This window comes from Sceloporus occidentalis, unplaced genomic scaffold (assembly GCF_023333645.1).
Source record: "Sceloporus occidentalis isolate IW3139 unplaced genomic scaffold, rSceOcc1.0.p SCAF_6, whole genome shotgun sequence".
NCBI lineage: Eukaryota > Metazoa > Chordata > Lepidosauria > Squamata > Phrynosomatidae > Sceloporus > Sceloporus occidentalis.
Window position 1 is genome coordinate 5,703,631 of NW_028316986.1, and position 26,613 is coordinate 5,730,243.

Sequence of the window (26,613 nt, forward strand, 5' to 3'; positions counted from 1 at the left end):
CAGGCTCTTTAAGAAAGTGCCCCTTCTTCTTCCATCTTGTTCTCCTGCCCTTTGTGTCAGGGTATGCCAGTTTGCATACCAAGTTGTGACTGGATGAAGGTGTAGCAAATGGCAGGTGTAACCACAATAAGGTAAGCCTGCAATTACTAAATGAGAGAGCAATTGGCCAACTAGGCCAGGTGGCTATCATAGCCAATCTGCAGACTATAACAGCATTGCAAGTATGCTGGGTTTCTGAGAGCATACTGGTAATATTTGTTCTCCATGCTGTTGGAGCATACAGGGAATTGTATGCTCTCCATACTGGCTGGCTTTGCTCTCTGTGAAGTTACATGCTGCAGGACTGGTAATGCTGAACTGACATGCTGCTATATTAAAAGCCATGCTATGCTTTAATTCTGCTGTTCTGTATTGAGCATTTTTACTATGTTTTTGCTTCAATTTTATGACTCTGCTGAGTAAAGCTACTTTTTGTTAGCATACCTCCAAGACTCTGCTATTGTTAGTTTTACCTCAACATACACCCCAACACTTTGCTCCATGACTAGCTTGCCCGATTCTACTCCTTTCCCCTTGATGGCTTTTCTTCTTCCCAAACCATCTCTTTGTGGTTAGTGTTTTATAAGGCATCAGGAGCCCCCCCCCCCCTCCCATGCCATACTGTTGGTGGTCCAGTTGGGCTTGGCATTTCTCTTGCAGTGCATATGGTGGCAGAGGTAGGATATAGCTCCTACCTCTGCCACTTACCTACCCAGCACAGTGTTTCACATTAGCCTTGCCATCATGGGCAATGACAGCTTCCCAGCTTTTTGATTGCCTTCAGAAGGCTTTTGCAACTCCATAATCGCATCTCAGCAACTGTGATAAGTTACAGCAACTGATGACCAGGGCCCAATGGAGTCCAAGCCAAGCTTCTGGAACCAGTCAATCCTGTGTGATTTTAGGGAAGCAGGAAAGAATTAAGGAATTTCCTCCTTCTCTTCTTGGCGACCAAACACATTTCACATGCACATATTTTCTCCACATACATTTGGTCTTTATTGCCAGTTATCCCATTTGCTTGAAAGGGCCTATTTGTCACTGGGTGGGAAAAGCTGAGCCTGTTATGGATGGTGTGCAAGGAATCTATCATCTGCAAATAATTAGAATTAGACACTAGAAATGACATTGTTTTTCTAATGAGCAGATGTGTCTGCTTAGAAGAGAAGAGGAACAGCTGTACCCATATAAAATGGGAAAGCAGGCCTAAGCTGCCATTATGCATTCTGGTCTAAGCCCTTTACTTACTTTTGATATTTTTTTAAAAAATTGAGAAGGCTGGGATCTATTCATAAACTGCCCCAGCTATCATATTTTAGCAAGCAGGCCTCCTCTGGAACCTTGATAAATTCTTGGTAAAGATATCAGGCTTTTTTTTTTGTAAAGGAACACTACAGACTGCCAAAATAAAGCTGCTTCGGGTCTCTTTGGAGGTATGCTGTTTAAATGATGCATGCATCCTAAGAATCCGGAAGCTGCACCAAAGCTGCACTCCAGTGCTTAGGAATGGAGTGTGGCTTTGGCGCGACCTCTGGACTCTTAGGACCCATGCATCATTTAAATAGCATACTTTCAAAGAGACCTGAAGCAGCTTTATTTTGGCAGTCTGTAACAGGCCACTGATAAGATGAAAGTTGGAAAAATGGTTCTCTGGAGGCAGTAGAGTGGAGAACTGTAGAAGCCATCTTTCCCTTCTGCTTTTGCAACAGACTGATAGATGAACGATTCTTTGCTGAATCTGTATGCATGTGTGTCTCTGTGTGAGTCTCTGTCTGTTTCTGAGTTGGGAATCATTAATCAGGTTTTTAAAAATCCCCAACTTATCACAAATTAATAATTCACATAAGTGAGTTGTCAGTCTTCATTATAGAGGCAGCTGCCCCAGTATTCACATGCCCCAGTATTCTTAAGACTGATGGACAGTCCAAATCATAGAGTTGTCCAGACAGCTGTTTTTTATGCCCTATCAAGACACTGAACCTGAAGTCTTCTGCAGACATAGCAATTGATCTGAGCCTCACTTTCCTGTGATATATGCAAAGTTCAAACTGCAGAGGATTTGCATTTGAAATATCCCTGTGACAGAAATGCTACCCTGAGCAGAGACATTTAAAATGCTCAAAGCAAATAGGTAGCAGGGGGTGGAGGGTGGATTGCTGTCACCTAGAAGAGCTCTCTAGTACACTTTGGTGCCAGTTCGAATTTGTGCAAAGCTGCCCAGTTTTACAGTGAAGGAGGTATCTGCCTCTCCTTCCGTGTGTAGGAGAATTGGCCATTGTAGTGCAGCAATGCAGTTTTATCTACATGAAAAGAGCCCCCAGAGCCCAGTAATGAGTCCTCTACAAACTTCCTCACTTTCTTGGCAGGCTTGACTATCACACTGAAGCCAGACCTCAATTACTGTTACATAGACATAGGAGAGATCAGACAGTCCTCTCCCCCAGCCTACTCTCCCAAGTAGAAGGCTGTTTGTCCACCTAACCCAGGTTTTATTGTAGCTGGCTGCAGTTGTCCAAGATCTCATGCCAGCAACTGAACCTAAAAAACATCTTTATGAAATGGTGCCCCTAAACCACAGAACTACAGTCCTCCATTAAATGCACCAACTAGTAGTCTAACCCTCTCATCTGCCTAGGTATTAGGCCGTATCTATAACTGATTGAATAATCTGCACATTATTTCTTTAAAAACCACACAGACAACACCCATAATTTAGTTTTTTCTAGATCCTCTTTCAACTCATGCTCACAGTTGCAATCAGTTATTAGTGTGGTGTAAGGGTTCAGCCCAAAATGGAACTACCATATATACTTGTGTATAAGCTAACCTCATGTATAAGTCATGGATAGGTTTCAGGAACAAAATTCTGGATTTTGATATGACCCATGAATAAGTCTAATTTGATCTAATTTGGAAAAGTGGTATATAAATAAACATTATTATTATTATTATTATTATTATTATTATTATGTTGAGGGTATACCTTAGGGGCAAATAACAAAGGATGTAAAGAATGAAGCAAAGGAAAATTATGCCAAAGAACTTTTGACAGGCATAACTGTTTGTGCTCATCCTAAAGGCTTGATGGATTAGATGGGAGCTAAGGTATATGGTGGCTGTGTGATATGTTTGGGAGGTGAACCCAGGTGTGGGCAGGGCTAGGAAAGTGCACACATGTCAAAAAAGGATGTAAAGGCAAGAGTTAAGGTACTGAGTTAACTCTTATTAAAAAGGGAGCCATACCCCTCTGAGTGGTAAAAGGTGAGAGCTTAGTCTGTCTAAGGAGAACCTAAAAGAAGCACTGACCCCGCTCTACTCCCTCAGTGTTTGTTTGAAGGGAAATGTCAAAGAGCTAGTGCTACTGCTATTTGCCCACCCAGGTATTCAAAAAAGCCAGAAGTGGTGCCATGGCAGAGAGAGTAGAGGGGGGTCAGTGCTTCTTTTACACTGTCTTGGGACAGAGATCAAGGGAAGTAATAGGACCACTCTATTCTGCTTTGGTAAGGCCTCACTTGGAATATTGTGTCTAGTTCTGAGCACCACAATTTAAAAAAGATGTTGAGAAGCTGGAGTGTGTCCAGAGGAGGGCAACCAAAATAGTGAAAGGTCTGGAACCCACCAAGCCCTATGAGGAGTGGCTTACGAAGTTGGGTATGTTTAGTCTAGGTAAGAGAAAAAAAGGTGACATGATAGCTCAGTTTAAACATTTGAAGGGATGTCATATTGAGGATGGAGCAAGCTTGTTTTCTGCTGCCAGCATATGCACTGCAAAGAGAAATACCAAGCCTAACTGGACCACCAACAGCATGGCATGGGAGCGGGGACCTCCTGCTGCCTCATGAAACACTAACCACAAAGAGATGATATGGGAGGAAGAAAAGCCATCAAGGGGAATGGAGTAGAATTGGGCAAGCTAGTCATGGGGCAAAGAGAATAGGACACAGAGCAATGGATGCAAACTACAGGAAGAGAGATTCCACCTCAATATTAGGAAGAAATTTCTGACAGTAAGAGTTGTTCAACAGTGGAAGACACTCCCTCAGAGTGTGATGGAATCTCCTTCTTTGGAGGACTTTAAGCAGAGGCTGGGTGGCCATTTGTAGAGGGTACTTTAATGGTGCCTTCCTGCTTGGTAGAATGCGGTTGGACTTGATGGTCTTTGAGGTCTCTTCCAACTTTGATCCTATGACTAACCTCTCACCTTTTGCCACTTTACTCAGAGAAGAGGCTGTTCCTTTTTAAAATAAAAATTAAGGTACAGTACTTACATTTACCCACAGGTAACTTAACCTAGGTTTTTTGGGTTGTTTCTTTGGCTAAAATTTCTAGACAAAATTTCTAATGAAATACCTAATACTAAAACCAACACTACCTTGAAAGTGGATAAGTAACAATTAGGGTGGAATCCTGTTGCTAGGGTAGAAGATAGCTGAAAAAGTGGAAGGCCAGAGAATTAATTGGGATGGTCCCTGGCATATAAGGATAGTTGGAGTGTGTCATTCACAAGCTACTCTTGGAGCCCTTTCTTTTTGCTGTATGTAGGTATGATTGTGAATATTATTACTTACTGCCTGCTGGGAATGATATGAGAGCAATGTAGTTGAATCACCTTCTGGTGGCTTTACCACATGAAAAATAACAGCTAAACTGGTCCTTCCAATTGTTGTGAAAATGAGACTGGTAGCTATAGCACATTAATCATCTGTTGCTCTCCTGAAAAGGTTGTTAAGCAATAGTGTCTCATAACTGATACATTATACATTATAAAAGAGAACTGGCAGTCTTAAATTCAGCATTTTGATTAATATTTCACATTATTATAGGATATTCTTAATTGTCTAGGTAACAGTTCTGTACATTCTTCTGTAGCAGCTGCCCCCCCCAAAAAAAACAACAACAACAAAACAACAACAAGGTGAGACTTCCATTTATTCCGTGCTGGAAATGAGTCCTGCTGACATCTGGAGAGCAGAGATAGTTCTTAGCTTGGGATATTAACACCTTTTTCACGAAAGCACAGAGTCAGTGGTAATACAAATGCCACTGTAAGCTAATTTTGTTGACAAACAGTTTGGTTACCGATAAATGAAGTAATTTAGGTAGTTTTGGTAGATGAAAGCCCTAAGAATAAATGTTGCAGATAAGTTACAAGGCCTTACACTAACCATCTGAGCAGTGAAAGATGTTTTGGTTTTTATCCTGCATCTCTACAATCGATCGCCAGCCTTCTACTACCTCTTGCTTTTGCTGTGTCACTGTACAAAGTACTTGTTGTCATTCTGTTGCTGTTGTTGTTCTGTGCCTTCGGGTTGTTTCCAGCTTATGACACTTCAAATGAACTAAGACACAGAACAATTGATTCAAGCTAAAAGAAAAGAGATTCCACCTAAACATTAGAAAGAACTTCTTGACAGTTAGACCTGTTTGACAGTGAAAGATACTGCCTTGGAGTTCTAGTGGAGTCTCTTTCTCTGGAGGTTTGTAAACAGAGGCTGGAGCTGTCAGGAGTACTTTGAATGGCAGAATGGGGTTGGACTGGATGGCCCTTGGGTCTCTTCCAACTAGGATTCTATGAGTCTGTGATCTCTCCTCTTCAGTCAGTGATTGGTGGCTCCCATTTGTCAGTGAGGCAATGAACCTAGCAAGCATTCTCTTTATGTCCCTTGTCTCCTTCTTTTGCTATTAGAATAATGGAGGAGGTTAGATAGTATACCGCTCGCCATAATTGATGCTGTCTTTCAACTTTTCATTTTGCTCAGCTGTACATGTTGTGGCTTTGCTGTAGTCAATAAAATACAAAACAATAATAAACACATAATAAAACAGAATGGTTCCCAATGGGCAAAGGGCTCAGGAAAGACTGCATCTTTTCACCCTGTCTCAGTGATGGCGAACCTTTTGTAGTTCGCGTGCCGGGGGCGGGGCTTCTACCCCCAGGATGGGGGCGGAGCTCCTGCCCTCAGGGGCGGAGCTTCTGTCCCCCTTTTCCCTCCCCCGCCCCCGGCATTTGCCGGCCTCTAAGGGTCCCTTTGGGACTCTCAGAGACCAGCAAATTGGAATTGGAGGACAGCGTGCTGTCCTCCGAGGACTGTTTGCTGGCCTCTGAGAGTCCCTTTGGGGCTGTCAGAGGCCGGCAAACCATCCTCAGAGGACGGTGCCCAGCGGCCGGAGCCCTTGGGCTCCGTCCTCCGGGGTTTGCTGGCCTCTGAGTCCCTTTGGGGCTGTTAGAGGCCAGAAAACAGTCTTTGGAGGACGGCTCCAAGGGACCCGTTCGCTCCGAGGAAAGGGAGGCCGAGGAGAAGGTGAATGGCCGAAGGGGAGGGAGGCCGAAGGGAAGGGCTTGGGCATCAGTCCCAGGCCGTTCCCTTCGGCTCTTCGCTCCGCGCTAAAGGGCTCCATGGAGCTGAGAGGAAGGAGGCTGGGAACACGTCCCAGTGCCCTCCCCTTTGGCTCTTCGCTCCGCACTAAAGGGCTCCATGAAGCCCTTTAGCGCAGAGCGAAGGGAGGCTGAGAGGAAGGAGGCTGGGAACGCATCCCAGGCCCCTTTCCTTCGGCTCTTCACTCCGCGCTAAAGGGCTCCATGGAGCCCTTTAGCACAGAGTGAAGGGAGGCTGAGGGAAAGGAGGCTGGGAGGAGGAGATAGATGCATGCGTGCACTGTCTCCTTCTCCCAGGCGCCATTTTCTGGCTTCCCGCTGTCTCAGAGATGGCAGGGAGGGGGCGGAATGGGCATGCACCCGTTCTGCCTTCTCCCTCGCCCCGTGCCTGGCGAAATGGTGTCGCGTGCCACCCGTGGCACGCGTGCCATAGTTTCGCCATCACGGCCCTATCTGTTCAAGTTACCATATCTACTCAACTATAAGTCGACCTCATGTATAAGTTGAGGTCAGGTTTTGTGACCAAAATTATGGATTTTGCTATGACCCATGGACTGGACATGGATTAGGTCGGGGATAAAACTTGGAGGCTTCTTCAGTGTGTGTATGTGTGCATATGGCAAGAGCAGCTCTCACAGAGGCTTTTCTTCATCGTTTCAGCCAGACGCACAGGCGAGAGGGGGAGTCTTAAACAAAGAGCAATATCAATCAATCACCCAGGACTCTTTCTGCTTGGCTCTTTCTTCCTAAGCTCCTCTTCTCACTGCATGGGGAAATCTGAAAGAGCTGTTATCACGTTTCTATAATGACCCATAAATAAGTTGACCTGAGATTTTGAGGTCAATTTTCGGACATAAATTTTTAGGCTTATAGATGATATATGCAGAAAATATATGAAAAACAGACTTGGACACAGAAGAGGGAGGTGTGAAAATAGGAGGAAGGAACATCAACAATCTAAGATACTCAGATGACACTATAAGACAAGCAGAAAACATCACAGACCTATAGAAACTACTGAGGAAAGTCAAGGAAGAAAGTGCAAAAGCAGGCTAACAGTTGAACATAAACAAAATAAAAATACTGACCACAGAAGATATCCATAAATTCAGCCTAGACAATGAGAAAATAGAAATTGTAGAAGAGTCCCTGTACCTTGGTTCAAACATTGATCAGAATGGGGACTGCAGTCAAGAAATCAGAAGAAGACTAAGAATGGGGAGGGCAGCTATGAAAGAACTAGAAAAGGTCCTCAGGAGCTAAGACATACAACTAAGCACAAAAGACTTGGTAAGAATTCCCTCCACCTCGTCATCTAAAATGATTATTGCACTACACTCTTAAAGCGTTGCTATTCACTTTAGCTGCTCTGAGCACAAAGTAGCAGTATATCTCCAGTATCTTTGGATACTCACATCTACTTGCTTCCTTTTTTTTCTTTTTCTCTTTTAACTAGAATGGCTGTAAGTCACAACCCTCTACTGATCATATCCATGGAAGGGCGGGGTAGAAATAAATTTATATTATTATTATTATTATTATTATTATTATTACTGCAACTCTACTTAAAATTTTCTGTTAGTATGCAAAGAGATCTTGTAGCACCTTGGAGGCAAACTATGCGAAAGAAGTTGTTAACATAAGCTTTCATAGAGTTAAGTCTATGAAAGCTTATGCTACAACTTCTTTGGCACAGTTTATCTCAAAAGTGCTACAAGATCCCTTTGCATACTGATATTCCAAACTAAAATGGCTATGTCTCTGAATTCTCCCTCCTAGTTAGTTACACATTAGGAATCCTACATGCATATTAAGAAGAATCAAGTAAGTCTCCAACTATACAACTCCAATGAAGTTTGCTCACCTTCTACTTTTGATAAGTCTTCTGTATTGTGACATGTTGTGACATGGTGGAGATTCAGTGTATTTCCCTGTATAAATTCTGCTGAAGGAGTCTGCCTCAGACAGATTCCTCCTTCCCTAAAAAGGGCTACTAACACTCTGAGAATCTACTCTCAAACTAACAGAATCTACTCATTATTTTTATCTAAACTGTAAAGAAGGTTTCTGAGATGCTAAATCTATAGAGTTAAATACCTTGGATAACTTTTTAAAAGTTCAAATTGAACCCCAACATGAATTCACTCTCCCACTGATGTGGAAGCCACCAACCTCCATTGCATTTCTTTCACCCAGCTCAGTGGTCCAACCAGGACTGAGAGGAAAACTGCAAATGGGTACTTTGCTCCTGATTTTTTTCTGCGGGGTTCTTGTGCCTGTCTGCCAAATAAGTGGGCTGGCCGTAAAGCCAGCTCATTAACATATGATGACCTTCTATTCTGGGTTTTCCTTTCCCTTGGCAACTCTTAAGCTCTGTTCACCGAATCGTTACAGTGAATGAGATCAAGCCAGAGTGACATGGTACAAATGACTTTGGCTAAATAATCATATGATGAGCTGTGGGAAGGAACTTTTATTAGCCTTAACTCAGCAGATATTGATTGGGAGGAAAGGAAACTGGTTGCTCGGTATTTCAGAAAGCAAGTGACAGCTGTAGAAAACTGTAAATCAAAGATACATTTTTATTACCAAAGTAAGAGCTATGAGCTGCCCTTTTCAGTTCCACTGCACCATGCCAAGGAGAGCTTCAGATCGTAGTAGAATTTGTCTCCATTATCACTAGATTCCTTCTTGAACAGAGAGACTGAAAATGGTTCCATTAGGTTCTTATCTCTTACGGGGAAGACAGTAATAATGTGGCTCTCCAAATGGCATTGTAGCACATACTCACCCTACAGTGGAGTGCAACCTGATTAGTACTCCTTCCATATCATGAGAAGCCATGATTCACTAGAAAAGAAAATAATACTTGGTAAGGTAGAAGACAGTAGGAAAAGATGAGGACCGTATTCAGGTTTATATCAAGGAAGCCACATTCTTGAGTCTGCAGGACCTGAGCACGTAAAAGCAAGTCACCTTGATTATAGGGTGACTTGGAGATCTCTCGTTCATTGGGTTGCCATAAGTCAAAGTCATCTTGATGGAAATTAATCACAACAACAAAGTGGAAAAAACATATACACACCATAAGCATGGGCTATCTAAATTATCCAGGTTGATAGAAACACCACTGTAAAATACTGGGTCTTAATGGAGTAGTACATCTAAATGAATACAACTTTATCCTTTTTAAATCTTTGCTTGATCTTCCTTGTAATTTTACAGTTTAATTTGGTGCATGAAACAAATCTAAGGTTGCTGAGAACTAAGTGATTAAAGGCATTTCTGGGGACTTGGATGCAAGTAAAATACAGGAGAGCAAGTGTAGTATAGCTGTTTGAGATTGGAATATGACTCTGGAGACCAAGGTTTTAATTTAACTAGGCCATGGAAACCCACTGGATAATCTTGGGCATGTCACACTTTCTAGCTTCAGAGGAAGACAAAGGCAAACCCTATGGGAACAAGTCTTGCCAAGAAAAACCCACAATAGGTTCGCCTTAAGCATCCTATAAATCAGAAACAACTTGAAGGCACTCAACAACAACAACAAAATGCACAGTTGGCATCGTGGAATTATAAAATGGCACGTCCAGCCACATAATTCTTCCTCTGCTAAGCTTTCTTCTTGTGAAGAAATGGGTTATTTGGATCATTCATCCTGTGCTGTAGTTTCCTAACTTGAATTTCTTGCCCTGTTTATTGCTTATTGAGTTAAGAAGGTTTCATCAGTTAATTAATTAATTTTATTAGTGCCAATAATAGTTACAAGAAGGGCTTGTTTTAAAATAAATGTTTATGGTTTTTTAAAAGTTCTCTCATCAATAAACTCAACACTTATATGTGAACCTTGCACAATGTGTCGTCCAAAAAGGTGTGGGGTATCATTGGTGCCTCTGGATCACTGGTTTCACCTCACAGCACAGCAGGAGGTCCATCTCTCTGTGTGTTGACTTTTGGCAGTGGAACTTTCCATTTCATGAGAAGCTGCAAATTCTGATGCCAATGCACACCAGTGATGCACACCAGCAGTGCATGGAATAGCTTGTTTAGGGATGGTAGAGTCTGTCCTATTATGTTACCTGTGAAGTTTGCCCAGTTATAACAGCTTCTACCATTATTCCATATCATTATATGCCCTCTTCTCCAAACGCTTTCCAGCCCTGGCCAGTTGTAGATTTTAAATTGTGTCAAAATGGTTCTCAGTGGAATTAAACTGTCTGGTTTGAACTTGTCAAATTGTTTAACATGCTTTTTGCCTCCAAGTCATTTCTGACTCATGACAACTCTAAGGTGAACCTATCATAGAGCTTTCTTAGGAGGATTTCTTTATGGGGGAGTTTGCCAAAGTCTTCCTCTGAGGCTGAGAGAATATGACTTCCCAAGGTCAGCTAGTGGATTTTCATGTCCAAGTGAGGATTTAAACCTCACTGGACTCCCAGAATCCCAGTCCAGAATTCAAACCATTGCACCATGCTGGCTGTCAACGTGCTTTTAGTTTGTTTGTTTGTTTATTTATTTATTTATTTATTTATTTACTATTTACATTATTTTAAAAATAGGTTAAATTGGTTTTATTGCACATTGTCCTGAGATCCCATTTTATATAGTGGAATATAAACATTTTAACAATTAAAATAAATAAATATAATCAAGACTATATAGTATAGTCTTGGAATATAATATCATCCAAAATCCACAAAACAGTGATACATTTATTGGTCAATCAAAATGCCCAAATACATGATGCAAGCTTTCAAAGCTCTTACCTTTTTCCTGCTTAAATTTTAACACCTTTGCCTGATGAAGAAGCCAATGGAGCTTCGAAAGCTCACATCATATATTTTGTGCATTTTGCTTGGCTGATAAAAGTATTGCCGTTTTGCGAGTTTTTGTATGAATAACATGGCTGCCTTGGGTATAGTCTCTTGGAGTATGTTTGCAGAGAGGCATTAACAAATAAATAATGTGTGTCCTGCTCCTTGTTTCTCTGTCTCCAAAGAGATTTTAGGGCTAACAAAAGTGTCACCAGTTTTGCTCCTTGCAGTTAGTGGTTAGTGGGCCAGTGTCATCAGATTTTGTTGCAGTGCTGGCATTACCACATGGACCAGCTCACAATAGAATGCCATAAAGTACACATGTGCATCCTTCCCTTCACTTGGTTCACTCTGTTTCCAGCCTCTTCTCCTCCTCCCCCCCCCCCCCCCCCCCAGCTGAAGCAACAAATGAACCTTAGCAATTTCTTTATACAAACCAGCTCAGGGCCCTCATTTTATTTAAAGCAGATCGGGATTATAGGGAGTCCTTGCCAGCTTGCGCAAGGGTGCAGAGCCACCTCTTCAGATAAGCGCTCTCCATTCATTAGACGGAGAGATTTTAAAGGCCTCTTTACAATTGGATTCTTTGAGTGATTCTGTGATGCCAAATAAATATTTTAGAGGCCTCTTGATTTCACTAAATTAGAACATGGCACATAATGCAATCACTCACTTGATTTGCCTTAATGCCTTTCAGCTGTACTTGGCTGCTGCTGATGTCACCAGACCATAATATCCTTTTAGTTTTCCCCACTTCACGTCTGTTTAAGCAAAAGAGAAACACACTTGACAAAAATGTCAACCGTGGGTGCACAATACATAAAGGGTTTGCTTTTCTAAAGATATGGAAGGAGAACACTAAAATTAGTTGGATTGATTGATTATATCTACACCCTCTGAGCATTCAGACATCTAACCAACCCACCCACCCCTTCCTGTTTTTTGTCTCCTTAGGGATGCGGCAAGGGAATGATGTCGGCACACAGTATCGCTCTGCCATCTACACGTTCTCCCCTGAACAGATGGAGGCTGCCTTGAGGTCTAGAGATGAGTACCAAAAGGTATGTATCAGAAGACCATCCGGGAAGACTTCCTGCAAGCATCCATCTTTTGAAAAAAGCCATGGTCAGGTTTGGTTTGGTTTTTGACCCCATCAGCCTGTGCATTGCTGGAAAGTTTCTCAGAGTTTTAAGTGTGGTTTTCTAGGCTCCCTGGAGACTCATGCCTGTTTAGTTTCCTGCCTTGCTGTTAGCTTCAGTGCACTTAACTCACAGATCCTCTTGGCCTCTCTATACTTCTTTTCATGGTGTCATTCATAGCAGAAGTAAGAACCCGTCACCCAGAACTGTGAACGTCATTTTGATGTTGCTGTCTCTCTCTGTTGAAACAACTGGGTTTTGCATGACATTGGTTTATACTCCCCCAGGTTCTTTTCCTTGTGTATTTAAATTTGCTGGCATTATGCTTTCTCTGAAAGCCTTTGGCAGTAATGGACAAAAACAACAGACCAATGAAGCTAGTGGGTTTGAAATTCCTATCTTCAGGGAATCCTTTCCATATCAGTCTTCTTGCCAGAAATACTCTTAAATATATCCCAAGGAACTCTGCAGCTGTGGAGGATTCTGGGAGCACATTTTAGGTTGGAAGAAACTCGAGCCTGTGAGCCTAATCTTGCTTGCCAAGAGTCCAAATTTGCCCTACAGAGGGTCTACCCTGCCATCCCCCTTAGTTATCTGCATATAAGGGATTGCCTTCTTTCAAACAGTGCTTTTCATTTAATCCTTTATTTAAGTAGTTACAACAGCCCCAGATTGGATGCTTAGGAAGGTACCATATTATCCTTAGGAAGGTACCATATCATCATGATGCAGTTGACACCCAAGCTTGGTTTCTTTCTGTCAACTGTATTAGAAGAGGTTGTGGAGATGTTGAACTACTATCTGGAGCTGGTAAAAAGACAGATGTGGGCCAATAAACAAATCAAATCCTGACAAAATGGTGGCACTGTGGACTTGATTGTGGTTGCTGGATCTAGGAAGCTGGTGTTCTGGCTGTGTTGCACTCCCTCTGAAGAAGGAGGTGTGCAACATGGGGATAGTTCTTGGTCTGGCATAGTCACTGCTGCTAGATGAGCCGCTCTGAGTCCCAGTCCTGGGAAAAGAGCGGGATATAAAATAAATAAATAAATAGATGCCCAAGGGGCTTTACAACTGGGAGCATCTCTTACCTGTTTTGATTTGGTTTGCCAGCTATTGCGTTTCTTGGACAGGGAAAGACTTGCTAAAGTGATTCATGCTCTGAAAGCATCCGGGTTAGTTTTCTGTAATGGGTTATTCATTGGGGGAATCTCTTTGAAAATGGTTTGGAAACATGAACCTATGCAGATATTCTGTGGTAAGAGTTTTTACTGATTCATCTCCGCTAGAGCCATATTGTGATACTTCTTCAAGAACTATTATTTGCTGCTGTGCCCAGTTCAAAGTCCTGTTTATCATCTTCAAATGAACAGCTTGGGGCCCAAATACATGCAGAAGAATGTCCTTCCATATCATTCTGCCCATGCACTTATATCTTCAGAGAAGGCCCTTCTCGAAGCACCATCAGTGGGAGGAATACACCATACATTTACCAATGCTCCAAATATTCACCTATTCTGGTGGCCCTGCAGTTTTAGAATGAACACTCCAATTGTTTTGATCTTGTTTTCCTTCTAGCACCAATTTTGAAAAAAAGAAATTTTGCCCAGGGTTTTGAAATTTAAATTTGAAGGGCTTTTCCCTTTTGCTTTTGATGTAATTATGAGCTGGGGATGTTTAGCCTGGAGAAAAGAAGGTTAAGAGGTGATATGATAGCCCTGTTTAAATATTTGAAAGGATGTCATATTGAGGAGGGAGCAAGCTTGTTTTCTGCTGCTCCAGAGAACAGGACCCGGAACAATGGATGCAAGCTACAGGAAAAGAGATTCCACCTGAACATTAGGAGGAACTTCCTGACAGTAAGGGCTGTTCGACAGTGGAATGCACTTCCTCGGAAGGTGATAGAGTCTCCTTCCTTGGAGGTCTTTAAACAGAGGCTGGATGGCCATCTGTCAGGGATGCTTTGATTTGGATTTCCTGCATGGCAGGGGGTTGGACTGGATGGCCCTAGTGGTCTCTTCCAACTCTACGATTCTATGATTCTATGATTCTATGATTCTAATTGTTTTGTTTTAAGTTAATGTGCTGGATGAAGAAGGGTGTTTTTTGGGGCGGAGGGGGGGGGCTTTAATGACCAGTGTCCTTGTTGATGTTGGATTCTGGGAGCTATAGTCCAAAACAACAACTTTTTCCATCTCTGTTGGTACATTTTGCCATGTACCGAAAGAAACCGTTTCTCTTAATAGCTCACTATTGTCTATCCTATCGAGCAGAGAAACCCCAGGATCTGAGATGGGGTAAATTCCCATTACTTGATCCTTTTACTGAAGATGCCAGAATCTGAAACTGGGGTCCTCTGTATTCAGATAATATGCAGAGCTAGTAGCTTCCCCAACCTTCCCCAAAGGTTTCTTCCCCCTTCGCAATCTGCACATAGTTGAACCCTTGTCCCAAGAAAGCTGTGCTTCTTCCCCCATCCTTCTCCCAAGAGGGCTGAAAGTGGTACTAGCTAAGATATGCTATTGATTTCATTCAGTTTTAAGTGTGGTTCTTTTCTCTAAATTCTGGAGATGAGTTTAAGGGTGAAAAAAATTCCTCCCCCTTTCCTTCCTCACAAATGGTTTCCCTCCTGAATACTAAAAGAACAGAAGTGGTGGGAAGGGGGACCGTGGCAATAGGATTGCTTTGCAGAGACTGCCAGTGGCATTCTCTGAAGGGCTGAGCGTGCTGAATTCGCCAATTTTGAACTGGCAGGCCTGACTCTCCTCTTCGCTCCCACTTAAGCTGCAGTTCAGTGTCAGCGGTTCCCCCCTGGTGTGCTCAGGCTGGGGCTAGCAATCCTGTCATTGCCTGTCTGTTTTGGGCTGCCAACCTGGATGGAGGAGTACTGGGCTGTGACTGACTGAGACGAGGTCAAACGTGACTGATAGAGGAGCAAGGGTTGGCCCTCTATTCGCAGACAGAAGCCTGACTTGTGAGGGGTTCAGCCAGTCTTGAGCCAATGTCATTTGCTCTTCCCTTGCTGCTCCATCTTGCTTTCCTCACACCTGTCAGTCACAGCCACACAGACTAATACCTTTTAAAAATCTAACTGCCACCATCACTCCTGGCACTAATCACAGGTCCTCTCTTTGCATCTTGCTACAGGCCACACTTTCTGCAATACCCTTGGAGTGAAGGCACATCATATTGTCACATAGGATAGTCCTTGTAGCATTACAGGAAGGGAATCTAGTCAGAAGTGATGTGAGGTTTTCTCCACAACTTTCTGCAAGTCATAAGTTCTAGAATTTGTCAGGGCAATGCAACATCATTGTTTTGTGCCTTCAAGTCATTTCTGACCTACAGTGAGCTTAAGGCGAAGCTATCACAAGGTTTTTTGGCAAGATTTGTTCAGAGGTGGCTTGCCATTGCCTTCCTTTGAGGCTGAGAGAGTGTAACAAGTCCAGGCCAAGCCAGGATTCACCCTAGTCTCTCAGTGTCCTAGCCCAACACTCGGACTGCTGGATCTCTTAATATACCATCATACTAGAGGGTTAGGTTCAGTAAGCAACAACACCCCTCCTTGAAATTATCTGTGAAATTCCAACCTCTCCCCGATATTAGAAAATCAGTCACTTTTTCATAGAGGAAGAAAATATTCAGGGAACTGGAATGGGAATTAGTGCATCCATACCATTGTTGGGGGTCTCAATCCCTCAGTACTTCCTGATGTTGGGAAAAGAAGGTCACTGAGTAGAAGATAAGCTTTTTTGAGCCACTGGTCAGCTCTGGCCAAGGGAGAGAATTTGTGGGAACTCACTTGCACTGTTGCACAAGAACTGTGGGCAAGAATGACCTTTGACTCCTCTAAAGGCTTCTGGGTCACTGTCTCTGCCCTTACTAGTTCTGATGCTGCTCAAAGCCTTCCTTTGCCTCACCTTGTCTACATCTTGGTGGAAGATATGCTTTGATAAACCTTGATGGCTGTGAGCTAGGATCGCTTGTTCTGATGTGCCTTGCAGGGATCACTGGGGTTCGTCGACCCAACACTCATTCATTGGAATGTTTAATCAGAATCTTCTTATAATTTGAATCTATTTGCTCCATCCAGCAGTGGCTGCTGGCACTTATAAGATGCACTGCAAGTTGCGCTAGGCTCCTGGCAGGTGCCCAGCAATGCCAACAGAAGGTGCATGGCATTTGGCTTCAGTGCTCTTCAGTCTCCCAACCTAAGGTATGCCTGGGATGAGTCAGGACTCTCACATGCCTTAGCTGGCATTAACATGGGTGGTGGCTGTGTTCATGCCAGGAATTTCTGTGAGTTTCCATAGCTCTGGACCTTTGCTCTTTATACACTACAAGTAGAGTTGGCCCAGCATGTAGTTGACTCTTCTGTTGATGATGCAGCAAATCCAAGTGAAATGGCCTGCTTGCTTCTGTCTGGAAGTGTTAGGCATCACCTGTCCTGTTCCTGTGTTGGTGTAATCGTTTCTTATGATTTCAATTGTTTAATTATATCTTGTGAGACCATTCCCTCCTCCCCCTCCAAACTTGTCATTATCTCTTCCAAATGTGCAAATTGGTGTTAAGTGTCAACTGCCACAGCAAATAAACATCCACATTATTCAATGACATTTTATTACAGCAAAGGGGGATGGGGGAGAATGGCTATAATTGACTTGCTTACTGGAAGATGTGGAAATTCAGAATTATGATCGAGGGAGAACCTGGTTCATTTCATTGCCCTCTGGTGGCCTTGGAACATGTCGACAGCATGGTTAAAGAGAGCAATTCATATTTCCTCTTTCTTCTTGCAGCAAAGTTACTTGTGTCTTGGTGTTGGGGAATATCAGATAGTGTTCAAAGGTAGAGGAAAAACTAAATTTTTATGGACAATATTGGGAGTGTGGTATGTGAGCTATATATTTTCTTACATGTAGTGTATTTCATACAGTACTTGAGTGCACAAATGTAATTAGGCATATAAACCTTTAACTATTTACTCTTTTGTTTATCCCCCTTCTGACTCTTAGGTAGATTTTCCAAGACAATATTGTACAAGTGATACAGGGGGCCCTTGGTATCTGCTGAGGTTTGATTCCAGGACACACACACCGGGGATACCAAAGTCCGTGGATGCTCAAGTCCGATTAAATTCAGTGGCATAGTAAAATGGTGTTCCTTATATAAATTCCAAATCCTGGCTCAGCCATGGAAACCCCTGAGTTACCTTGGGTAAGTCACACTCTCTCAACTTCAGAGGATGGCAATGGCAACCTCTCTCTGAACAAATCTTGTCAAGAAAATCCCCTGATAGGGTCACTATAAGTCAAAAATTACTTGTAGGCACACAAAAACAAGAACAACAGTATAAATTGGCAAAACCAAGGTTTGCTTTTGGGAATTTATCTATTTTAAAAAAAGTATTTTCAAGCTGTAGATGGTTTAATCTGAGGATAAGGAATCCATGGATACAGAAGTATAATTGTACGGTACAATACTTCATCAGCTGTATATTATGGGGGATCAGCAATTCTTCCTCGGCTCCATATACCAAGGACTGGTCCCATATTTGTGTCCTTTGGCTACAATCATTTCTTACTGTCTTGGAAACTCTCCAGCAACTGGCAGCTGATGGCTTGTGGACTGGCATCAGTCCATGGACCACCCTGTTGAATAGTATTGCTGCAGTGTACAATGCTGCATTGGTATAATATAAGAACATGGTTGTTTAAGACGGTGCAGATGACACTTTTCTGGAAAAGCAATATGTAAGCGTTCACAGCATGTATAGCATTTTTCTGAAGGCTAGCTGGCAGCTTGCTTCTTGGAAAGAATGGGTCAAAGATGCACATGGAGTTTAAACACAACCATACCTTAGTTTTTGTTAGAAGAGTTGTCTGAGGCACATTGCCACAGATAATAAACGCACCCCTACACAATTTTCAGTATGAATTTGTGTGAGATATGGGGGGGGGGTGTGTTAGAATTTAAAAACAACAACACAACAGGAACTGAACAGCATTGCACTTTCAAAAGGACTTGCTCCCTCCGGTGGGAATGTTTTATTCCAAACGTGATCGCCTCTCAGCCTCTCTCTCTTTGCCTCCTAGCTGGCTCCCCCTTCTTGTTTTTTCAGTACAACACATTCATCTTCATTCACGTGACCCCCTTGAATATACTGCAGTGTGGTTGCCATAGCAGCCAGCCTAGGGCCCGGTCCCCACGGCTGCATCCTTGGGAGGAGGAGGAAGGAGAAAAGGCCTGCCGTGTCAGGGGTCGCATGTGCCTGGGTGCCCGCCTGCCATTGTTCCCCACCAGCTCTTAGCCCAGGACGCATTAACTGGCCGTGTCAAGAAAGGGCAGCATCCGGGAGATGGCTCGGATTGCCAGCTGTGTATCTGGCGTGGCCTGGGTCTCTGAAGAGCCCCTTCCCCCATCCATGGACACACATACACAGCTGGACCCCTGGCTGTCCGTGTCATTAGCTTGACCCTCAAGTGTGGGTGGATGTTGCTGAAGGACAGAAGTCAAGCGGAGGAGCAGCAAGCAGGGAGCTGCTTTTGTTTAACTCCACACCGTGGGTTCCTTTTGAGCTGTTTAGGATTCAGATGTGGGCCGCACGTGGGGGCCTTTCCTCCTGCCAGTTCAAACGACGGAAATGCAGATGACAGGCCTCAGATATTATAATTAACTTTCATTTACAGCGCAGCTGTCATCAGAATTACTACGACAATTCAGCCACCAAGAGGGCCATTCTGCACCTGGACTAGATTTTAATTTTAAACCCAGTTCTCCTTTGATCTGATGCGCTCTCTCTCTCTCTCTCTCACACACACACACACACACACATATGCTCCGATACTGGTTTATTTGTAAAACACATATTTCCTACTCCTAAGTACGAAATGAGAGCCAGCATGGTGTAGTAGTGGTTTGAGCATTGGACTACGACTCTGGAGACCGGGATTCGAATCCCTGCTCAACCATGGAAGCACACTGGGTAACCTTAGGCAAGTCACCCTCTCTCAGCCTCAGAGGACAGCAAAGGCAAACCCCCTCTGAACAAGTCTTGCCAAGAAACCCCTTAGATATGCCATAATCTAGAAATGGCTTGAAAGTGCACACAGACACATTTTAAAACATACCTTTGTTTTAATTGGATTGTTGTGTTATGGAAGATGACCATCTTTAGCCAAGGAATTTGAATCCTTACTTCCTGAAGTGTTCTAGTGGCAGACTGCCTCTTTCCCCCTTTATCTCCCAGTGCTCAAAATAACACTAGTATTGCAATGATTGGATGAAAATATATTTGCAAAAACAGAAAAGTAAGCTTTCTCTTCTCTGTTCCACTATTATACTTATTTTGCTGTGACATTCTAAAGGGACCTACATCACAAGATACTGTGTTGTCACAGAAACAATAGTATGTGGTTAGAAAGATAATGGCCTAGAAATGTTGGTTCACATGTACTTTGGCAGGCTGTGGAAGTACGGACGGGATCTTCCTGTAATTTAAAGGAGTATTTCTGAATCTTTTAAAACACACCTTTAAACCATGCATGTGATTATATTCCAGTTTTTAAATTTCTGACTGTTAATTTCCAGTTGATCTGTAATATCTGCTGTTGCAACAAGGCAAATTCACAAGCGGTTAAGACTCCAAGACAGCAGAGGCAAGGTTTATTTCTTCACTAGCTCCAGCCAAGCATTGTGGACAAGGTCTGACAAACAAATACTATACAGCTGCAGCAAAAGCAGCTTTGCTTTAAATTAAAGAGACATTACACCACATCTCTGTTCCTTAAAACAGAGAAGTCAGTCAATATACATATCATAGAACACATTAAAATATCATATTTATCATAAATGTCAATATCAATTAAACACTTATAAAACATTACAAAAATTGCAACTGTTATGGGGTTAGAGGTCATCATTATTTGGCCCAGCACTCAGGATAGTGTTTACATAGCTTTCTGGCAAAAAACAAAAAACCCTTCCTTGAGATGTTACTGCTTTGGGTCCCAGTTCTGGGAAAACATGGGATTCAAATAATTATAATAAAATTATAATATAATAATGTTACATATACAGGATGCTGGAGGTACATGTGTTGCATAAGATAAATCAAGCTGCTCATTGGTCCCTTCTACTCAACTGCCCCCCGCCCTGAACCCTATATTGGAACCATCCAAGGCCTGCTGCGACGAATTTAATAACGTCTTTGCGGATAAAATCTCTCGGATAAGAGCTGATCTCGACGCCAGTGTTAGTTCAGATCCTAGAGTAGAGGTATCCAGAGCTTCCGTGGACTGGGTTACACTGGATCAATTTGAGTCTGTTAGTACCAAGGATGTGGACAAGATTCTTCAGAGCGTTAGGAAGACGACTTGTTCTCTTGATCCCTGCCCCTCATGGTTGACAGCTCAAGGGGGAGCGGTTGTTACAGAGATGTTACACTGCATCATTAATTCATCTCTTAGGGAAGGGCAGTTTCCATCTACTCTGAAGACGGCCATAGTAAAACCTTTGTTGAAAAAGCCCTCCCTGGACCCCCTAATTCGGAACAATTATCGGCCTGTCTCGCTGTTACCATTTTTGGGGAAGGTGATCGAGAGGGCAGTGGCCTTCCAGCTCCAGGGGATCTTGGAGAAGACTGATTTTCTGGACCCATTTCAAACTGGCTTCCGGGCGGGCTATAGAGTTGAGATTGCCATGGTGGCTTTAGTCGATGACCTCCGTCTGGGCATGGACAGGGGTAGCGTGTCCCTGTTAGTGCTCTTGGACATCTCAGCGGCCTTCGATACCATCGACCATGGTATCCTTCTGGATCGTCTGAGGGAGTTGGGTATCGGGGGCACTGCTTTGCAGTGGTTCCGTTCCTACCTCTCGGGTAGATTCCAGATGGTTGAGCTGGGGGACTGTCGCTCCGACAAGAGGGCCCTTACATCTGGGGTCCCTCAAGGAGCGATTTTGTCCCCCATGCTATTCAACATTTACATGAAGCCACTGGGAGAGATCATCCGGAGACCCAGGGCGCGGTGTTATCAGTACGCTGATGACACCCAAATAGTCTTCTCTGTGTCTCCGACTGATGCAGTGACTAAGGACGGCATCTCTCCTCTAAATGCCTGCTTGGAGTCAGTAATGGGCTAGATGAGGGAAAACAGGCTCAGTTTGAATCCAGAGAAAACGGAAGTACTGGTGATAGGTTCTCCTGGTCCAGGGAAGGAAATTGTTCCACCTGTCCTGAATGGGGTCATGCTCCCTGTGAAGGACTCAATTCGCAGTCTGGGGGTGCTTCTGGACTCGTCGCTCCACCTTACATCTCAGGTCGACGCGACGGTCAGGAGCACCTGTTATCAGCTTCGGCTGATACGCCAGCTGTGTCCCTACCTGGGCCGGGCTGACCTTGAAACCATGGTACATGCTCTGGTAACCTCTCGTTTGGATTTCTGTAACGCGCTTTACATGGGGCAACCCTTGTACCAAACTCGGAAGCTACAACTGGTGCAGAATATGGCTGCTAGACTGGTCACTGGATGCCCCAGGGCCAGTCATGTAACACCTGTGTTGAAAGACCTCCATTGGCTGCCCATTCGCTACTGAGCGCAAAACAAGGTGTTGGTTATCACCTATAAAGCCCTAAATGGCTTGGGCCCAGGGTACTTGGAGGACCGCCTCTCCCCGTATAATCCGCCCCGCACTCTCAGGTCGGGCGGAAAACATCTTTTGTCTATTCCGGGTGCACATTATAGTGCAACCCAGAGGGCATTTTCTACCTCAGCCCCTAGATTATGGAATATCCTGCCCGACGAGCTCCGCACAGTCACCTCCCTTGAAGGATTTAAGAGGATGCTAAAAACTTTCCTCTTCCTCCAAGCTTTCCCCCAATGAGTTTGGTGTCTTTTATTATTGTTTTATTGATTTGGAATATTGGGAGCACTGATATTTTATTATGTGGTTTTAGATATCGATTTGATGTTTTAATACTGTTTTCTACTGTTTTAATGATGTTTTTTAACATGTACACCGCTATGATCTTGAATAAGGAATAGCGGTATATAAGAATAAAGAATAATAATAATAATAATAATAATAATAATAATGTCACTTGAGGAAGCATCAGGAAACTCAGCAGGATGAGCATTTGGTTCATCTGCCTTAAATCTATATAATCAAGACGTTCAGGTACCTACCTTCATAATCTTAATTATGCCAATATAGCCAGCCTTCTGAATTCCTCACTCAAGTATCCATAGATTTTGGTGTCTATTGGTGGTCCTTGAACCAAACCCCAGCAGGTACCAAGGACCCACTTATGATCAGTCTGGACTAAGAAAACTTTACCAGACACATACTGCTGAAATGTGTTCATTGCATATACAACAGCAAGCATGTCTTTCACTTTGTTGGTGTTGTCTGCTTTCAAGTCATTTCCAATTTATGGTGACCCTATCATGGGTTTTTCTTGGCAAAATTTGTTCAGAGGAGGTTTGCCATTCTTTCCCTATTTGGGCACACTTGAGGCTTAGGGCAATGGTTGGCTCTGAAACCATCTTTAGATGCATCAGCATATATGACAACTGGTTTTGCCACATCAAAATATTGAAGAAGTGGCACATGACACAAGTGTTGTTTGATAATGTCAAAAGCTTTCTGTTCTGCCATCCTCTGAAAAACTACATTGTTTTTCAAAAAATTCCTTAATAGCGCTGTCAACTCTTCCTCGTGAGGATTGTACTTTGCCAGACATTGTACTGACCCTAAAAATCTTAGCCTACCTTGTCTGTCCTGAAGGGGCTTCATTTCCTGAATAGCCTTAACTTTCTCATTATTTGGTCGAACTTCTTCAGCATTCACAATGTGACGCTTATAGTTCATAGAGTCAACATTCAAATTTTCTTTATTCAATTTGATATTCTTAGCATGTGCTGTTTCCTTAACCTGATGTAGAATCTCAACATGCTGTTATCAACTGTCTCTGCTGCTATAATATCATCAGCTATCACACACACACACACACACACACACACACACACACACACACATTGCACACAACTGTTATATGCCCAAAGATTTCCAGATTTTTTGAGGACTTAAGCCCAAATGGTAGATGATTAATACAATATCTTCCCCAGGGCCTGTTGAATGTACATAATCCTGATGAAGGCTTACCCAGTTTGATCTGCCAATAACCATCTTTCTCATCTACAATTGTAAAGATTTTATTTCCAGCTAGGGGATTCAAGACTTCCTCTACTGTAGAACTGGTACACTGTTGTCTCTGAACTGCCTAGGTCTCATGGTTCAAGAGATACACACAAAGTCCCATTTCATCCCCTGTAATGGCAAGGCTACTCACACAATCTGTAGGACCTACGACTTTAGATATAACTCCTTCATTTTCCATCTGACACAGAAAGTATCCTTTAATCATATACAGTATTGCAAAAGGCACTCTCTGACATCCTTGAGTAACGGGAACAACTGATGGATCAATATGATGACAACCTTGAAATTCACCTAAACCTTGGAATGTCTTGGGACAGAGGCTAAACCATTTTTCCTGTACAAACAAAAATCCATCAGTGATACCTTTATTGGCCAACCGAAATGCACAATATACTTGTTGCAAGCTTTCAAAGCTCCATGGACTTCTTCATCAGGCAAGATGTTACAAACCAAACAGGAGAAAAAAACAATTGGAGATGTTGGTCAGATGCCTGCATGTTGTTTCCGTCCTTAGTAAAGATGTCATGATGGGGACGATATCTCTTGCAGGCAGGCGCCTCCTCCTCCTGGCCATGCGGCAATAGGGAGATTTTTAAAGTCCAGGAAATTTAAAGTCCATTTGCATGTCAACAGGGACCCCTCTTTTGCAGTCCAATATTTTTCCTGTGTGTATGCTATCAACCTGATGAACTAAATCCAGCATCTCATAATCTGATCTACTTAGTAATAGAATGACTGAGCAGTCTGTTACATAAATAATAATTTCATCATCCCTTTTGAAATGTAACATTCAAACAAAATGGTTCCCAATGGTTGTATTTTTGTCCCACCATAAAGCACAAAAACTGCATCACTCTTAGTCATCACCTTCTTGCCTAGTATCTTACAAAATATACTAAATGGCTTCCTCCCGCTCGTACCTAATTTAAAGGTAGAACATCCTTACATAGTAATATCAGCATACCACCCAGCACTTTTACTGGCAACTGCACCACTGACTTCCTGAGCCAACTTTCCTATCATTAAATGGCTTACGTTAAGCTCATGAATCTGTTGTTTGTGTTGTACACTTTCAGGATTTCACAGTGTTACTCTAGATAACTTAGCAGAATTATTTTTCTTGCTATACTGGTTGCAAGTCTTTCCAAATGCTGGGCATCTTTGAGGTTTGTGAACTGTGCCACAGTGAAGATGCTTTTTATCCAATCTCTAGCTCCAAAAATTTGATCTGAAATTCCTTTGCTATTTTATGAGCCTTGTGTAGTTCATAGTCCTGGTTAGATGTGTTACTATGATCCACAGCCAAGCTCTTGTTATTTTGTCATCACAACATATTTCAACAGCCTTCGCAAAAGTAAGGTCAAATTCCTTACAAAAGTCTTTCAATCTCTCCTCCTTCATGCTGAACACAATTTCATCTCACATCATCTCACCATTTTGCAATACCAAATTCACAACCCGCAGCTTTCAATTTGAGATCAGCAATCAAATGCTCATTGGTGGCTCTTGGGACTCTGCAGCTGGTTCCTGAAGCCAAACTTTTAAAAAACATTATTCTTTCAGGGTAAAAAATAGCTTTTAAATTTTTCTAGAGCCTTTAAGACACCTCTTGGCTCTTCCTCAAGGAAAACAAAAGGATTATACTGTATAAAGAAATTTCTTCTTCTCCCAGACAATACAAGATAACTACTTGCTGTCTTTCTGCAGCATTTTCAAGTCCAGCTGCAGTGAGAAACAATTGAAAAGCTGTTTATAACACCTCCAATTCTCAACCAGATTACCTTGCAAAACAAGAGAAAGTTGCATGAAATCTTTTAAAATACATAAGAACTTAGCAGATTTAAGGAAGATAAAAATCACATCTCTAACTCCTTTAAATTTTGTGAACAGCTGTGAATAGTGTTGGAATTGGGACTGTGGATCACATGGAGGTGGGTTAAACCTCCTCCCACTCCAGTTTTCCGCCTGTGAAATCCCAGAAGTTGCTATTTGCCCTAATAGAAAATTCATACAAATAGCAGCTTCATGAATGTGAAATTTTCATTGGGAAAATGATGGTTAGGAAAATATTACTGTATATACTCGACTATAAGTCGACCTCATGTATAAGTCGAGGGCAGCTTTTGGGGCCAAAATTATGGATTTTGCTATAACCCATGGATAAGTTGAGGGTAAAACTTAGGGGCATATAGCAAAGGATCTAAAGGACGAAGCACAGAAAAATAATGTCAAAGATTTTTTAAAATTCCAGTAGACATAAATCTTTGTGCTTACTCTTAAGGCTGGATGGCTGAGAGAGTAGAGGGGATCAGTGTTTCCAGGACAGATTGTACTCTTGCTTTTCAGCAGGGGGTGGTTCCTTCTTTTAAATAAGAGTTAAGACACAGTGCTTACATTGACCCATGGATAAATCGACTCAGGTTTTTGGGGTCAATTTTTTGTCCTAAATTTCTAGACTTATACATGAGTATATACAGTAAATCCCTCTTTCTTCCATGCTGCATCCAGATTTGGGTCAAATACCCCAAACACTGCTACTTGCAAAGATTTAAAAAGATATAAATTTAATGATCACTCTCTATCTTTTCATTTTACTCTGAGATTTGAGGTTAAATGGAGCTGGTAAAGTGATATCCAACATTGAGCAAACAGACTTTTACTGGTGCAACAGGACTTCCTCTCCCTCTCCTTCATTTGCTGTCGCTGTGCTATTTTCCACTTTAGATCTGTTCCAGAAGGTTCCCTAACTGCAACGCTGAGAGGAAATTTTGGAAATGTATGGGGCAGGGGAACTGTCGTGGATAACAGGAATCTGTTCCCCCAGTTGCATTATTTCTTCAGTGGATAAACAGTAAATTTCACTGAGCTTTATTTCATTGTTGTTGTTTCTCGTTTTTCCTCCCCGGCTTTGTAAATAATAATAATAATGATGGTGGTGGTGGTGGTAATACTGGTCACTTTCAAAGTATTTGTATATCACCCCCTTGTATAATACTTTGATCTCACAGTGGTTTACAGGATCTGA

General features: G+C 42.6%; 1 protein-coding gene across 5 annotated transcripts in view; it reads left to right on the forward strand.

The window, feature by feature from the left end:
- The window catches only part of MSRA (methionine sulfoxide reductase A), a 305,188-nt gene that overhangs the window by 164,772 nt on the left and 113,803 nt on the right, over window positions 1-26,613 (forward strand). For all 5 annotated transcript variants that reach the window (XM_089528791.1, XM_089528792.1, XM_089528790.1 and 2 more), the window contains exon 5: window positions 12,187-12,293. In XM_089528791.1, the coding sequence (XP_089384917.1) occupies window positions 12,187-12,293 (107 nt within the window). The remainder of the gene's footprint in view (window positions 1-12,186; window positions 12,294-26,613) is intronic.